This window comes from Solea solea, chromosome 3 (genome assembly GCF_958295425.1).
Source record: "Solea solea chromosome 3, fSolSol10.1, whole genome shotgun sequence".
NCBI classification, from domain to species: domain Eukaryota; kingdom Metazoa; phylum Chordata; class Actinopteri; order Pleuronectiformes; family Soleidae; genus Solea; species Solea solea.
Window position 1 is genome coordinate 1,812,418 of NC_081136.1, and position 15,504 is coordinate 1,827,921.

At 42.7% G+C, this 15,504-nt stretch overlaps 1 protein-coding gene across 2 annotated transcripts in view; it reads right to left on the reverse strand.

Moving 5' to 3' along the window:
* dachb (dachshund b) overlaps positions 1–15,504 on the reverse strand; it is a 53,308-nt gene that overhangs the window by 7,086 nt on the left and 30,718 nt on the right. The window contains exons 2-8 of one of the 2 annotated variants that reach the window (XM_058623959.1): positions 12,370–12,485; positions 5,813–5,923; positions 4,014–4,199; positions 2,755–2,924; positions 2,481–2,604; positions 1,836–1,910; positions 23–123 (exon numbers count right to left, since the gene is read on the reverse strand). In XM_058623959.1, coding sequence (XP_058479942.1) covers positions 23–123; positions 1,836–1,910; positions 2,481–2,604; positions 2,755–2,924; positions 4,014–4,199; positions 5,813–5,923; positions 12,370–12,485 — 883 coding nt within the window. The remainder of the gene's footprint in view (positions 1–22; positions 124–1,835; positions 1,911–2,480; positions 2,605–2,754; positions 2,925–4,013; positions 4,200–5,812; positions 5,924–12,369; positions 12,486–15,504) is intronic. The other variant, XM_058623960.1, reaches the window with a different exon arrangement.

A 15,504-nucleotide genomic window follows, 5' to 3' on the forward strand; every position in this document is an offset into this window, starting at 1 on the left:
AGTGGATCAAACAGGAAGTTACCTGTATGTTCGTGAGCAGCGTCTCCACGGACGACAAACCGTCGGCAAACAGAAACGGAGCGGGAAAACCGGGAGGCAGAGTTTGTCCCAGCGACAACTCATCTGTGACGCAAAAAACAACAGATTTTATTCAGTGTTTTTTTGATTTTAAAATGTGTTTCAGTTCATTTAGTTTAAATAACACCAGAGGGCGACTGTTATTTTTAACTTTGTAACATCAAGTATTTTTAATAACAATGGACAAATCAGTCAATTAAATGTCTGACTGTTACATCAAGGGATAGCCTAGCTTAGCATAAAGACAGGAAACATCGACACTAGCTAGCCACGCACATTTACATGTTATAGATGTTAATTAATTACACAATTAAAATAAATAAAAGGTCAGCTTAGCTTAGCATAAAGACTGGCGTCACAAAGTCATCCATGAAGTCTTTGTTAGCATAAAAAAAAAATATGTTACGTATGTGACATTGTTGTCTGGAAAGTATTATATAGCCTAGCATAAAAAAGTGGAAGCCAAAGTTTAGCTTAGCATATAGACTGGAAGTAGGGACAATAGTGAGCTAGCTAGCTTGTTAAAAAAGTTAATTGTAAAAGTGATTTAAGTTTTCGTTTGCTGCTGTCAGTATTTATGCTAACAATCATGTAGATATCATTTAGCGTTAAACGGATTAAGCATTAGCATTAAGGCTAAAAGAAGCTAAGTATGTTCATTTAAAACTTGCAGTTTAAATTGTCTTAGGTTTCAGGTTTTATGCTAAGCTAAGCTCTTGGGGTTTTTTTGTCATGTTTTCATCGCTAAACGTAACCGAATTTAAAACTGTTGGCGTCAAATAAACAAAAAATTAAGTTTTCACGAGCGACGCTGGAAATGTTTGTATTTACTGAGGTGTTTGAGTGTGTGTGTGTGTGCAGAGTGTGTGTGTGTGTGTGTGTGTGCAGAGGTGGTTGGTATTCAGACGAGCGTGTGTGCTGCTAATTGGCAGGGATTAGAGACATGGTTGATTTGTGTGTGTGTGAGAGAGAGCGTCACAGTGTCTGCTCAGCTCTTAAAACTCAACACACTGACAACTGAGTTAACTCTGCTGTGAAATTAACGCTGATTAAGACGCTCACACACACACACACACTGCCACTTCATCCATTCATCCCTCCACTCTACATTTCCTCTCCCTTATCTCTCTTCATCACTCGTTTCTCCACTTAATCACTTCTTCTTCTTCCTCTTTCCTCCGTCACTACTTTAAATACGTGTTTTAAAGTTCATTTTTTAAACACTCCGTTTCTCCCGTCGTCCGTCATGTTCCTCACTTGTCTCGCGACGTTTCCAGAGTGTGAAACTAGAACGAAGAATTTCAAACGGAGAGGAAACGACGACGAGCGAGATGAAAACAATGTGTCGCAAGAACGGAAAATAAAGAGAGAGAGGTGGGGGGGGGGAAGAGGCCCCGTGTGCTTTTAGTGCGTGACCCCGTGACCCCTTTTAGCCATGCCTCCTTCACTTAGCATCCCTCCCTCCTTCCATCTATCTCTCTCCCCTCCCTCCCTAATCCTCCTGATTGATGGCTCAGAGACAGGTGATCAATAGGAGCAGCAGAACATCCTGACGCTTCTGTTTCACTCTGTGTGCGTCTGTGTGTGCGTCTGTGTGTGTGTGTGTGTGTGCGTGTGTGACTACAGTAAAGGGAAAACCCTCCTAAGTGAGGACAATTTATCAGACGTCAAAAGAAAATGGGTAAGAGTTTAGATTAAGGTGGATAATGGACGATACACTCACTTATACAAGTGTGTGTGTGTGTGTGTGGTCCAACCTTTGTCCTTTGTTATTTTCTTGTTGGCTGCAGTCGTGTTGGTCAGCGGAACATCTGCATCAGCTGACACCAGGCCTGTGGAAAGAAACAGCACAGCAGGTTTGTGTGTGTGTGTGTGTGTGTGTGTATTAGTTATAAAAGCTATTTCAATTATCTTTTAAAGGGATAGTTCATATGTACGAGAGACACGGCGGACACAATCTACGTCTTTATCTCACTGTGAGACTTTTTCCAACAGGAAACTGAAGTTTGTAAAAACCTGCTCGCTCTCCCACACCAATTCCCATAGAGACCAGCAGCTCCTGTGTCCCTGTGAGCTAAAATCACTGGTTTTCTCTGTGGGGTTTGGTGTGGGAGAGTGAGTGGTTTTTAGAAACTTCAGTTTCCTGTTGGGAAAGTCTCACAGTGAGATAAAGACGTGAACATGTTCTTAAGACATTGTGGACTGATGTAGATTTTCTTAGCCGAGTTTATTACAAATGTGACTGAAACCCGTATTTTCCTTTGTTTTCAGCTGCAGGGGGCGCTCACAGCCACGTAAAACTGTGTCCTCTGAAGTAAAACTTTGCTTGTATTTACACGTCATAGCTGCAATTAATAGGTGAATTGGTTGTTTACATGTTTGTTGTGTGTGTGCGTGCGTACCCAGTCTTTCAGGCGAGCTGGAGGCGGAGCTACTCGGCTGCGACTGCAGAGGAGTGTTGTTCTCGTCCACAGACGGAGACAGTGAAGGACTGTCGCACACTCTCTCCTGGAGAAAAGACAACAACTGGTGAAATGATGAGCAACAATTATTAACTTGTGTAAATATGTAATAAGCAGCAAAGATGAATAAAAAATTGATGTTATTCTTTGTAAAGGTGTTCCTCAGGGAACCCACTGAGGCCCCCTGGGGTTTTTAATCATTGGTTTTTGTCACCTTGATGACGGGGGCGCGGTGAACATGAGTGTGTATCTGCTGGGCCGCGGCGGCCATGTTGGCGATGGTGTTGAGGTGGTTCATCTGTGACATCGCCATGGCGACCGAGGCAGGAGGCAGGCCCATGGGCAGCAGTGGGTGGGGCATCATCATGAAGGGCAGGTCCAGCCCTGAGGAGAACGACGGCGACGACAACGGTAAATACACGTTTATTCATTGATTTAGTTTTTCTTAAAGTGCAGCTGATATTTATGTAACATGTACACACATGGGTTGATTCACTCCAAATCTTTAACAAATTAAATCAAAAACATCAATAAATGTTTGAAGAAAAGGGGAAAAAATTATTAATTTTAATTTCTTTGACATTTGTCAACTTGATAAAAATCAAGTTGTATTAAATTAATAAATGACTCAATATTATTGTGTCATGGGACCTTCACGGAGAGGAAACTTAAGGTTCTGCCTCATTAGGACCAGGTTTTGGTCTCCATGAGGACTGGTCCTGATGAGGTCAGTGTTTATGACAGAAAACACACACACACAGATGTGTCTCCTCAGTGTCAAATGTTTCTCTAATAAAAAAAGTGACAGAGCAGATGACGAGGAGGAGGAAATACAGAGGTCAAAGGTCATTTTTCCTCCTCCCCTTTTCATTCTCTGTCATGTTTTTAATTGTTTTCCGTTTTTCCTCACACACACACACACACACACACACTAGCAACACTCAGAGGACCTTCACCTCCCTAAAGAGCACAACCTTGACCTCTGACCTCACTCCCAGCTGACCCTGACAGAACCTCGTCGTTTTCACAGTTGAGTCTCCATCACTGACACACACACACACACACACACACACACACACACACACACAGCGGCTGCTTTCATTCCAATGAAACAATAACGCTGATTGCTGTTGTCGTGACAACTGAAGTGATAGAATAATCAATGTGAGTGTTTGTCACCTCCCGCTGCCCAGTGTGTGTGTGTGTGTGAGAATCTTCAGCAATAACAAAATGAGCGATGACGGGTGTGTTAGTGTGTTTGCTCTCTGTGTGTGTGTGTGTGTGTGTTGATGAATTGGCTCATTTACTAGAGTGTGTGTTGATTAATCCAGGCAGAGTGTTATTACAGGACACAGGAACAGATTAAATGGTGTACATTAACAAATATTGCCACCCACTTTAAAAACACACATCCTCTGTGTGTGTGTGTGTGTGTGCGCGTCTGCGTGTGTGCGTGTGTGCGTGCGCACTCACTGTTAGCCAGTAGCTGCTGCTGTTGGAGCTGTTGTTGATTGACCGCTCCCATGATCGGTGCCCTCCCACTCCCTCCACCTGCTGCTCCTCCTCCTCCTCCTCCAGCACCACCACCTCCTCCTCCGGCGTGTGCTCCAGCAGGAGGACTGGTCAGGCGCTCCTTGTCCCAGGAACACTCGCTTCCTCCTGCACACGCGGTAACAGAAGAGTCAGAATCGTCACAGACAAACCAAATCAAAACTAAACTAAAAGAACCCTTTACATACCCTCCATTCTGCTTAGTTGCATGATGGGTAAACATGTGATGACATCACAGTGAAGGTCACATGACTTTTCAATCTCAGTAAAACACAAAACTTCGTAATAATTGTTATTATTATTATTATTATATAAAAATAACAAAGTGGTCAAAACACTTGATTATATTTATTGATGACTGAACAATTGTTATTGTTTTTATTGTAACATTGATTTTTATTTCACTTTCATGTCTTTGATGTTTGTGTTTTCACTCCTTCATTCCTCTGCTCTCTCTCTCTCTCTCTCTCTGCTCCCTCGCTCATCCATCTTCATCTCCCTCCATTAGTTTGAATTAGCAAACGTCTCTTTCTATTATTGCCTACTGAACTGTGTGTGTGTGTGTGTGTGAGTGTGTGTGTGTGTGAGACAGCTGGTCGTCCTCTCTCTCTCTTTTACACCAGGGAAGAGATAGAAGTATAAACAGATGGGCAGATGTTCTCACCCTTTTTTTTTCCCTTGGCCTCTTCCTCCTTTCCTTCATTTCACTCCTTCCTTCTCCTCCTCTCTTTGCCTCCTTCTCCTCTTTCCTCCCTTCTATTTCTCCTTCCTTCTGCCCCCCCTCTCTCTCTCTCTCTTTCCTTGGCCTCTTCCTGTTTACCTCTCCTTTTCCTTCCCCCTTTTCCTTTTTCCTCTGTTTCTCTCCCTCCTTCATTCACTGTTTTGTTCTCCTTACTTTTCCATCCTTTTTCTTTTCTTCCTTACCTTACTTCTTCCCTCTCCCCCCTCTTTCTTTCTCTCCCTCAGTCACTCATTCTGTCCTTCGCGTCCTCCTCTCCTTCTTCTTGTAAAACAATTTCAAAATAAAATGTTTTGTTTTTTTATCAATAACATTTTATTTGGGTAAGTTTAAAAGTTTAATGAAAACAATGTTTTTTATTTGATTAAACAAAAGTACAAAACTAATTTCATATTTATTTACTATTTAAAATAACGATAATTCCTTTTCTCTTTGTTTATGACTTTCTCTCTCTGGAATGAGGAGGAGAAACTGTTTTTTTCAGAAAAACCAGAGAAAGCAGTGCTCGCTCTACCTCTCTCTCTCTCTCTCCTTTCTTTGCTTTTTGTTTTCTGTCTTTTTAATAATTCAGAGAAACAAACAGCAGAGATGGTGTGAGTGTGTGTGTGTGTGATGGAATTATGTATACAATAACGACATAAATCTCGTCTACTGCAGCTTTAATGTCACTTTTTCTGTCTTTACTGGATTTTTTTCAGCCGTTCATTCATTTTACACTTTTTTCTTTCTTTTTTTAAGAGGGGAAAACGTGTGACCTTTGACCCATAGATGGCCGATAACGATCCGATACGATATCAACACGAATCATAAATACTTTAATTACGTATTTTTTAGTGTTGAATGTTAGAATAGGCTTGATCAAGTGATATTACTTAAACAGAGAACAATAGTCAGTAACAGTAGATCCAGACATCCCTAACGACAACAAGCGTCCTTAAACACGTCTCACCTGTGTTTGTGTGTGTGTGTGTGTGTGTCTCACCTGTGTTAGAGTGCAGGTCGTCGTTGTCAGACTCGTTGCCGTTCTGCAGACTCATCATCATCTTCATCTTCTGAAGCTTCTGGAGTTCAGCCATGGCCGCTGCTGTCAGGCCTGTCACACACACACACACACACACACACACACACACACGTCATCATCATCGTCACAGGCCGCTCAGGTGCTACCTGTGTTTACCCATGATGCTTTGCAGCGAGCTGTAACACACACACACACACACACACGGCATCAAATTATCGCCTTTTCAGCACAAGTGTTTTGTTCAAGTGTTACACACACACACACACACACACACACACACGGTCATCTCTCTCACTCTGCTGGTTGTTGTGTATAGAAGTCAGTTCCAGGTCAGTGAACAGATCTGAGTCCACACAAAAGACTGTGTGTGTGTGTGTGTGTGTGTGTGTGTGTGTGTGTGTGTCTGTGTGTGTGTGCGTGCGTGTTTTGTTAATGTACATGTGAGGATTTTCTTTGCGCTGCAGTCATTGTGTATGTACACCACGCTTTCATGTTAAAAAAAAAAAATGTGTGTGTGTGTCTCCAGTCACGGATGACAGCATTGTTGGAATGTCCATTACACACACACACACACACACACACTGTTATCTACATTGTATAATAAAAACAACGAGGAAGGAAGTGAGGTCGCGTTGTCTGACATTAATCTAAGAGAGTAGAATAATAATTATAACAAAGAAAAAACAATTGTGAGACTGTAATCTGATCTAATCTGAGAAACGTATGGATTATTATTATGGATTAAGATGATGTCAAGTTGATTTTAGAGATAATTACGACTTTTATTCTATCAAAAACAGTCATTTTGGTGGATTTCAATAGTTTTTAGTACATTTATTTGACAATTATCACAACAATATTGTCATTATTAATGTCAAATTGACGAAATGTGACAAATACATTGAGCCCCCTGGTGTGTGTATGCTGAAAATTGAATAATGAAAGTGTTTTCTGTATTTTTCTGTGGATTCAATTTTTAATGCAGAGTTTGCGTGGATGAAAAACAACAACAATGGCAATAAATAATCCAGTCATCGGCGGGGAGAGAAAAAGTTCAGGAAATGGAACAAAGTCGAGATTAAAGAGGACGAACGAGAAGAAAATGGAGTCTTTGAGGTCACGACTGTGATCTTCATATTGATTATTCTACTGAGACACACACACACACACACGTATACATTCAATCATGTGACTAAATGCACACACACACACACACACACACACGGACACAGAGTCAGAACGACCGCTTCGCCTCAATGAAACCAGAAGACAATCAATAGAGAGGAGACACACACACACACTGTCAGATCAATGACTGTCCACTGTGTCCACGGTTACCGAGCATCGACCCCGTCGCTAATGGCGACCACAGAACCTTGGGAATTAGTGTGTGATTGATTGACAGACTGTTTCAAAGACATCATATAGAACCTGTGTGTGTGTGTGTGTGTGTGTCTCCTATGGTTTGTCCATACGTTTGTTTACTCATCTGCTTTTGTCCGTCTCCTGCATCCTAATGTTTTTCCGAAGTACGGGGGACAGAGGGAGGAGACGACGTGTGGACTGGTCACGAAACGTCAGTACAAGCTCACGTACGTCTGCGAATTCCGTGAGTGGATGAAGACATTTACGTTACACTAAAGTAGAATTTAGCCTAAAATGAAGCCAAAAACATCAGGATGATTGCCCCCCCGGTGGCTAGCTACAATATAGGCCATAAGCCCCGCCCCCTCCATGTTAGCTCGTGGGACATGTAACTAGAAAAATATTTTGAAAAAAACGTAGACGTTGAACGTTTCTCGCGATGATGCCAGCGTTTGTGTCCGATATAAAGTCGCAGATCATCTGCGCACACAGTAACACGTATAACTATATGTTCAAGTGATTTAGTACGAATAAAGTTTTTCTTAGCAGAGACGATCTGGATTACTTTCGCGCCACGTCGTAGAGATTTTTCTCGTTATCTTCTTCGGAGGCTTCACGTGAAAATGTTTCTTTACCCCGTTAGCGACTCTTCCTACAAAGTCAGCCGTGATGGAAACTCCCGACAAAAAATGCGGGATTCCGCCCAGGACACGCCCACTTAAAGTGACACATACACGCTGTGAAAGTATCGTCAAAGTAAAACACGAGTTCGGCTTCTGCGATAGTTTCAGTGTCTTTGAGTTTGTTGAGGTTGTTGGCTGATCTTTAAGCGTCCTCACCATCTCACCCGCCCTCACCCCTCCCTCTCCCTGAGTTGGCGTGAAAACACTACATTTGTCCGAGGCTGTAAATATTTCATCGACTTCACGTCCATTTGCTGCGAGCGAGCTCTCAGAGACGCTGACACTTTGAATAAAACAAACATGAAAACCAAAGAAATTGCTCTTTGTGTTTCTGAATTTAGAAACAAACGCTCCGTTCTGCCTTTTTGTTTTTGTTTGTTTTGTTGGCTTTTTTTTTTTCTTCCTCCTCCTCCTCCTCCTTCCTCTTCCTGCGAGCACTCGGGACAAAGTGCAGTCGATTAACTGTGATCTGCTGAGTCTCACAGATTTTCAGCTCGGCGCTCCGGCACTTAAGTCGCACGTCTTTGAACGGGCCGCCATTTTGTGTCATCTCTTTTTGACGTCATTGTTGCTGTAAAGAGTTGTTTTGAGTCTCGAGAGTCGGCGACAGCATCAGAATCAATGTGCAAGAAGAAAAACAGGTGTGGTTTTTTTGTCATTTTTGGCCAAATTTTCTCAAAAAACGAAAAAACTGGACACGTTTTGCGTCAGTTTCACGTTACATCTTAAATGATCACGACTTTCTGTAAAGAGTGCACCAAACATTTGTTTGTCGCGATACTCGTTGGTTCTTGTGAATTTTCTCACGTAATGTATCCTTGAAGCAAACATATTATTACCCTAAAACATGTTGATGAGCTCCCCCAGTGGCCGGTTGCTATAAGCCCCACCCCCTCTATGTTAGCTGAAAACTAAAAACGAAGATCTTAACCATGTCGTCTCTTTTTGACGTTGTCGTTTTTCTACAAAGAGTTGTTGTGAGTCTTCAGAGTTGACGACGGTGCCAGAATCAACATGAACTTTTTTTTTAAAAAATCGCAATTTAACGAGTCTTATGTTGTGTGCGTACATGTTTTGTTCCCCGTTTAAATTCAATGGTTGGACTAAAGTGTCACTCATTTCTTAGAATAATCCAGCGTACACTGATATGTGTCAACGCGGCAATAAAAGTGTTATTTTTAGAACTTTGTAGTTAAAAGGTTTTCACAGTTTTTGTTTACAGTCAGAAAGTTTCAAAATAAAAGTTTTTAATAGAAAAAGAAAAACCTAAAGGACTCCCCACAGATATTTTTGTGAATTAATTTAAAATGTTCATGCTGTTTGTAATTGTATGATAATGAGCTGTGGTTAAAGTTAATTATAGTTTATAGTGAATTATATACTGTATATATTTTTTTACTTTTTTTAATCAAACTTATTTCAACTTGTTTGTTGCATCTGTATCACAGCTGTCAATCCAACTTTCTGTACGTTTAAAAATAAACAAACGTGAAGGTTTTTGGTTTTAAATGCGTGTAAATTAAAGGAACAGTTCACTTTAAATGACACTTCAGTGAAACAAAGTCGACCAGTGGAGGGCGCCAATTTTGTTTTTAACACCTTTGTCTGAAAAATTAAAAAAAAATTCCCTCCCCCCTGCAGGTGCACATAAGAGTCCTCACAGGAGAGTTCTTTTCAACACAAGATTAAAAACACTTCAACTGTAATGTGTGTGTGTGTGTGTGTGTTCATGGACGAGATATGTTTATATTAAGTGTTTGTCCGTGCAGTGTGTGTGTGTGTGTGTGTGTGTGTGAAGACAAGGTGAACCATTGAGCTGTTTGAAGTGAATTAACAAGTCAAATGAGACTCACACACACACACACACTCTCATCCACTCTCTCTCTCTTTCATTCACACACTCAGTCTCTCTCACACACACACTCATCACGTCGTCTTCGTTAAAAAGGACGAGATAATTAAACTGATATCAGTCTTGTTGTCGTTTACTCCTCCGTCTCTCTCTGTTTTTACTTTTCTTCCTCTCCTTCTCTTCATCCATCTTCTCCGTCTCATTTATTCCTGATCTTCTTTCATCTTTCTCTCTCTCCTTGTCTTATTACTTTTCTCTTTCCTCAAAACTTCACCTCCTCCCTTTCCTCTCTTCCTCCATCCTTTCTTTCTTCCTAAAAAGCAGGAAGTCAGAGAGGAAAGAGACTAGTGGTGAAAGATAAAGGGATAGTCCTGCTTGTTTTTGAGGAGAAAAAAAAACTTTACTTCCATCATTTTCTCCTCCCTCATCCTCCCATCCTCTCTCTCTCTCTTCATTTTTTTCAGAGCTTGTGATAAATGTCCATCTGTGATTGGCCGACGCCCCCCCATCGTCGTGGCGCCCGCGAGGTCGTAAACAACAGCTCGTCTCCCCCGGCAACGTGGCGTCTCCATGGACGCGAGGCCGCGAAGACGACCAACTCTGCGTGTGTGCGCGACGTCCGAGGACTGCCAAGTGTGTGAGTCTGTGTGTGTGTGTGTGTGTGTGTGTGAGAGTGTGTGTGTGAGTGTGAGAGAGCTAATGGGCGATCATAAGTGAGCAAATGTTTTCTCTTGGTTCCACTAATGTTCAACAAACACACACACACACACACACATGTCAGGTGTGTGTGTGTGTGTGTGTGTGTGTGTGTGTGAGATTAGTATGCCGCAGTGAGCTGTGTCCATATGTCACTAAACACAAGCATGTTTTATTTATCGTAGAAAGAGAGAGAGTCACTGTCAATGACGGGGGGGAGAGAAGGAAGAAAGGGGGGTGGTGTCAAGGAAAGAAAAAGAGAAAATGTGAGGAAAGGTGGAGAGAAGGAGAGAACACAGGATTAAAGGACAGAAGAGAGGATGGAAAGGAGGAAGACGATCAAATAAAAGGAGAAGGAAGTGACGATCAGAAGTGGAAAAAGGAATGATATGGTAGGGAAGGATGGAAGGAAAGGTGAAGCTGAGGAGAGATGGAAGTAACGAGACGAGGGATGAAGGAAACGAGATAAAGTCAAGTAAAGAAGGCAGAAGAAGTTGGGAATGAAAAAGAAGGAAATTGAGGATGAAGCGGTGAAAAGAAGAGATGAGTTGAGGAAGGGAGGTAAAAGGATGAGAAGTGATGAAGGGATCAGTGTCATCGGAGGAAAAGATAGGGAGAAGGAGATGAAGTAAAGGATTAAAGGAAAGGTGACGAGAGAGGGAAGGAGGGGAAAAATGGACAGAAGGAAGCACAGAGAGGAGGAAGACGGAGGGGAAGAGGAGGGAGGGAGGGATGGACAGATGGAGGAGTGAGACCCCAGAGACGTGTCATTCATCACACCACCATGCAGTCTGTACTCGTTCACCCTCTCTCTCTCTCTCTCTCTCTCTCTCTCTGCAGATCTTTTCTTCCTAAAATGACATTTTTCTTCTTTCTTTACATCACTCGTTCACTTGCTTTCATCTCTTCATCTCGGTTACTCCTCCACCTTTTCATTTCCCTCCCTCCTCTCCTCCTCTCCTCCTTCCTTCCTTCCCTCAGCATGTTTTTTTTCTTTGGCACTGGTTTTTAGGTTTCACCATCTCCTCCGGCGACATCCCTCCTTCTCATCCCTTCATTTTTCACTTTCTTATTTCCTTCTGAATAAAACAAAAAAAAATGTCTCCTCGCCTGTAAATGATGAAGGGATGGAGACGGATGAGAGGAAGGAAACTAGAGAGACAGAGTTGCCAAGAGGAATGAACTGAGTGAGGAGGCAAGGAAGGATGGAAGGAGGTAGGGAGGAAGAGAAGAAGTAACATTGTGGAGAGGTAAAGGAAGAAAAAGCAAGAATGGAAGGATTTTTAAAAAAAAATGTAGCTCCTCCCTATTTGTGTGAAAGGTGACGCCCCTGTCTGAAGCATGTGCTGCCTTAAATGTCCACCAGGGGGCGACTCCACTGGTTTATGTGTCATAATATAATTTATTAAAACGTCAGCAAACATTTGTCACTAGTTTCAGATCTTCTTCACCACTCACTCTCCCACACCAAACCCCATAGAGAAAACCAGTGATTTTAGCTGGCGGGGACACAGGAGCTGCTGGTCCGCTGCTGCCTCGTGTGGTCACTTTGTGTCACTGATTTAAATCGAAACAAAGGATTTCAAAAGCCGAATTCACTAAAATAAGACATTTGAACTTAGTGATGGAGGCAGCAGTGGATCAACAACTCCTGTGTCTCTGTGACGTTAAAATCACTGGTTTTCTCTGTGGGCTTTGGTGTGGGAGAGTGAGTGCTTTCACAAACATGAGTTTCCTGTTGGAAAAGTCCGTCTCACAGTGAGATAAAGACGTGAAACATGTTCTTAGCAGCTCTGACACTGTGGTTGTTATAACCTGCATCCACTTCCTGTGTCTCACTGTGAGTAAAGCACAGGGGTTAAATGTACGGACGTTTAAAAAAATAAAAACTGTCTCTGTGTGTGTGTGTGTCTGTCTCTCACCAGTGTGGGACAGCAGGTTGGGGGACAGCAGGCCGGGGAGGCCCGGGTGCAGCAGCCTGGGGCTTTCCTGGATCCCTGCACCAGAACAACGCTTCGGAGGACGACCGGGCCGAGAGCTGCAGGCGGACAGAGAGAGAGAGAGGGGAGAGAGGGGGGAGATAAATCACTGTGACACAGAAACAGACTCCAACCGTCAACTACAGAGACACGTCAGGATGACAGTGAGTGAGTGTTTGTGTGTGTGTGATAAACATCCATCAATCACCATCATAAACAAACAAACAAACACATACATTTAAACAGGAAGTCCACTTACATTTCTATTTATACGACGATGTTTATTTAAGCGTCCGTGAAATGACAGAAAACATCCACCGTTGTTTTCCAAACCTCACCCTCTCACACCCAACACTTTCTAGCTTTATCGCTTTATCTTTGTTGATGTTTTTGATATTTAAGAGACGCTCAGACGATGTTTTTGCGTAGAGGAAGTGTGTCGTTACGATGACGTCGCGGTGCGTCGTCGCTAACGTGAGCGATGGCCTATTTTTAAGAAAAAATAACACAAACATACTTTTTTTTTTCTTTCTTTTTTTTTTTACCCCCACCCCAGAGGCTTTTATTGTGAAGGGGCCGGAAAGCAGGAGAAGTGAAGATGCTGCGCTGATGTAAAACAACATCAGTGTTTAAAAAAACAACAACACCACAACATGTCGTACATGTAGAGAGAGACACACACATAAATACAGTATACACACACACACACATGTATTATGCATGTGCACGCAGGCATAAATAAACACACTCAAACACAAGAATACAGTATCACACACACACACACACTGCATACAGGCCAACTCTCTGCAGGGAGGCTCAGTAACAGATGGTCGTCCAAAGTCATTTACACCTAGAGAGAGAGAGAGAGAGAGAGACGGAGAGAGGGAGAGAGAGAGAGAGAGAGAGAGAGAGAGAGAGAGAGAGAGAGAGGAACCTGCACACGACATCAGCACAGAGTCACCAGAATAGAACAGAACTGAGAAGAATAGAACTGAATAAACTAGAGCGATGGAACACAACACAACAGAGTGGATGTTGATGTTTTCAGGAACGTCTCTGATCCCACAGGGCGACAGAGAGACAGACAGAGAGAGAGAGAGAGAGAGAGGGTGTTAAGAAATACGAGGAGAGAAAACGTCTGAAAATGTTTTAGGGTGTGTGTGTGTGTGTGTGTGTGTGACTGAGACACACACACACACAGAGTGAGAGAAGCAGAGGAGCATGAAGAAATGAAAACATGAACCTTCACTTTTCCTCTGAACTCTGCTTCACCTCACACACACACATACATGCACGCGCACGCACACACACACACACACACACAGGTGTTTGCATTCAAACCTTAAAGCCTTTCCATCAACAAACCACACTTACCTTTCATCTGACACACACACACACACACACACACACTATGGATACATGTTACAATACCAGGAGTGTGTGTGTGTGTGTGTGTGTGTGCTGAGGACACATGATATCACCTTCTCATTAGCCTTACAGTTCTTTGTTCAGAGTAATGACTGCAGCGTGTGTGTGTGTGTGTTTGTGTGTGTCTCTGTGTGTCTGTGTGTGTGTGTGTGTCTCTGTGTGTGTGTGTGTGTCTCTGTGTGTCCCGTAGGTTTGCCATATGTTGGGCATTAATCCTCGTCAGCGGTCCACTCTCTTTACTGCGCTGAGCACAGGAACAAAGAGCAGGTCACACACACGCACACGCACACACACACTGACCTACATTCATGTGTTAACCCTTCACCTCATACATTCACAGCCTTAAATAGACACAAATCCATTTCTTCTTCTTTCTCATTTCTTCACATTTTACGTCGCGGCCCTAGTGGGAGGAGCTAAAATGTTGACCTCTGACCCTCACGTGCAACTATCACAACTGTGAGTGAATGAATGAGTGAGCGAGTGAGCGGCCGTCCACCTGCGGCTGCTTTTATTTCCTCCAGGAGGAAACGGCGTCGTCTTCACTTCCTCTTTTTAAACACGTGGATTTAATTTGGACACATTTGGGCTTCCGTACATTTAACCCCGGTGCTTTACTCACAGCGAGACACAGGAAGTGGATGCAGGTTATAACAACCACAGTGTCAGAGCTGTTAAGAACATGTTTCACGTCTTTATCTCACTGTGAGACAGACTTTTCCAACAGGAAACTGAAGTTTGTGTAACCACTCACTCTCCCACACCAAACCCCATAGAGAAAACCAGTGTTTTTAACATCACAGAGACACAGAGACAAGTTCACATGTCTTATTTTAGTGAATTCGGCTTTTGAAATCCTTTGTTTAGATTTAAATCAGCTAAAATCACTGATTTACTCTATGGGGTTTGGTGTGGGAGAGCGAGTGGTTTTTCTAGAATAACTTTATAAAGATTATATGACGATAAACAATATTTGCTTTGAGTTAAAAAAAAAAAAAAAAAGCCTTAATGTAAAGTTTGCAAAGAGGATTTATGTCACTGTTTACTGTTATTACGCACAAAACGTCGCTTTAATAAAGAGGGATTCCTTCAATTATTACTTTTAATTAACAAGAGCAGCGGCGGATAATTTCACGACCTTTTAACGAGACAGCGGTGAAGAATAAATAAACATAAAGAGCAGCCGAGAACGGTAAACAACACACACACACACACAAACGATCTGATGAGCCACCTTGAAGTAAGTCTTCCCACTTTGACACACACACGCACCCTCGCCTGTCGTCCCAAATGGCCGTTTCTATGGCGACGGAGCCTTGATCAATACCCCGTCATTGGCTCTGATGGCCGGTCAGGGTCGGTCACACTCAAACACACACACACACACACACACGGTGGTGAATAAGCACAGAGCTGCTAACACGTTTGACAGATTGATTTAGCTCAGAGCGTGCGCACATGTGTGTGTGTGTATCTGTGTGTGTGTGTGTGTGTGTGTGTGTGTGTCTCTCGCACACACACACACACACACACACACACACAGGACAGTTTATCAAGGCTCCTCCGGTCAATACGAGGGGTAGAGCGAGGGGTCAAACCCTCTTTGGCTAAAATCTTTCATCTTCCTCTCTGTCGTCTCTTTCATCTCTT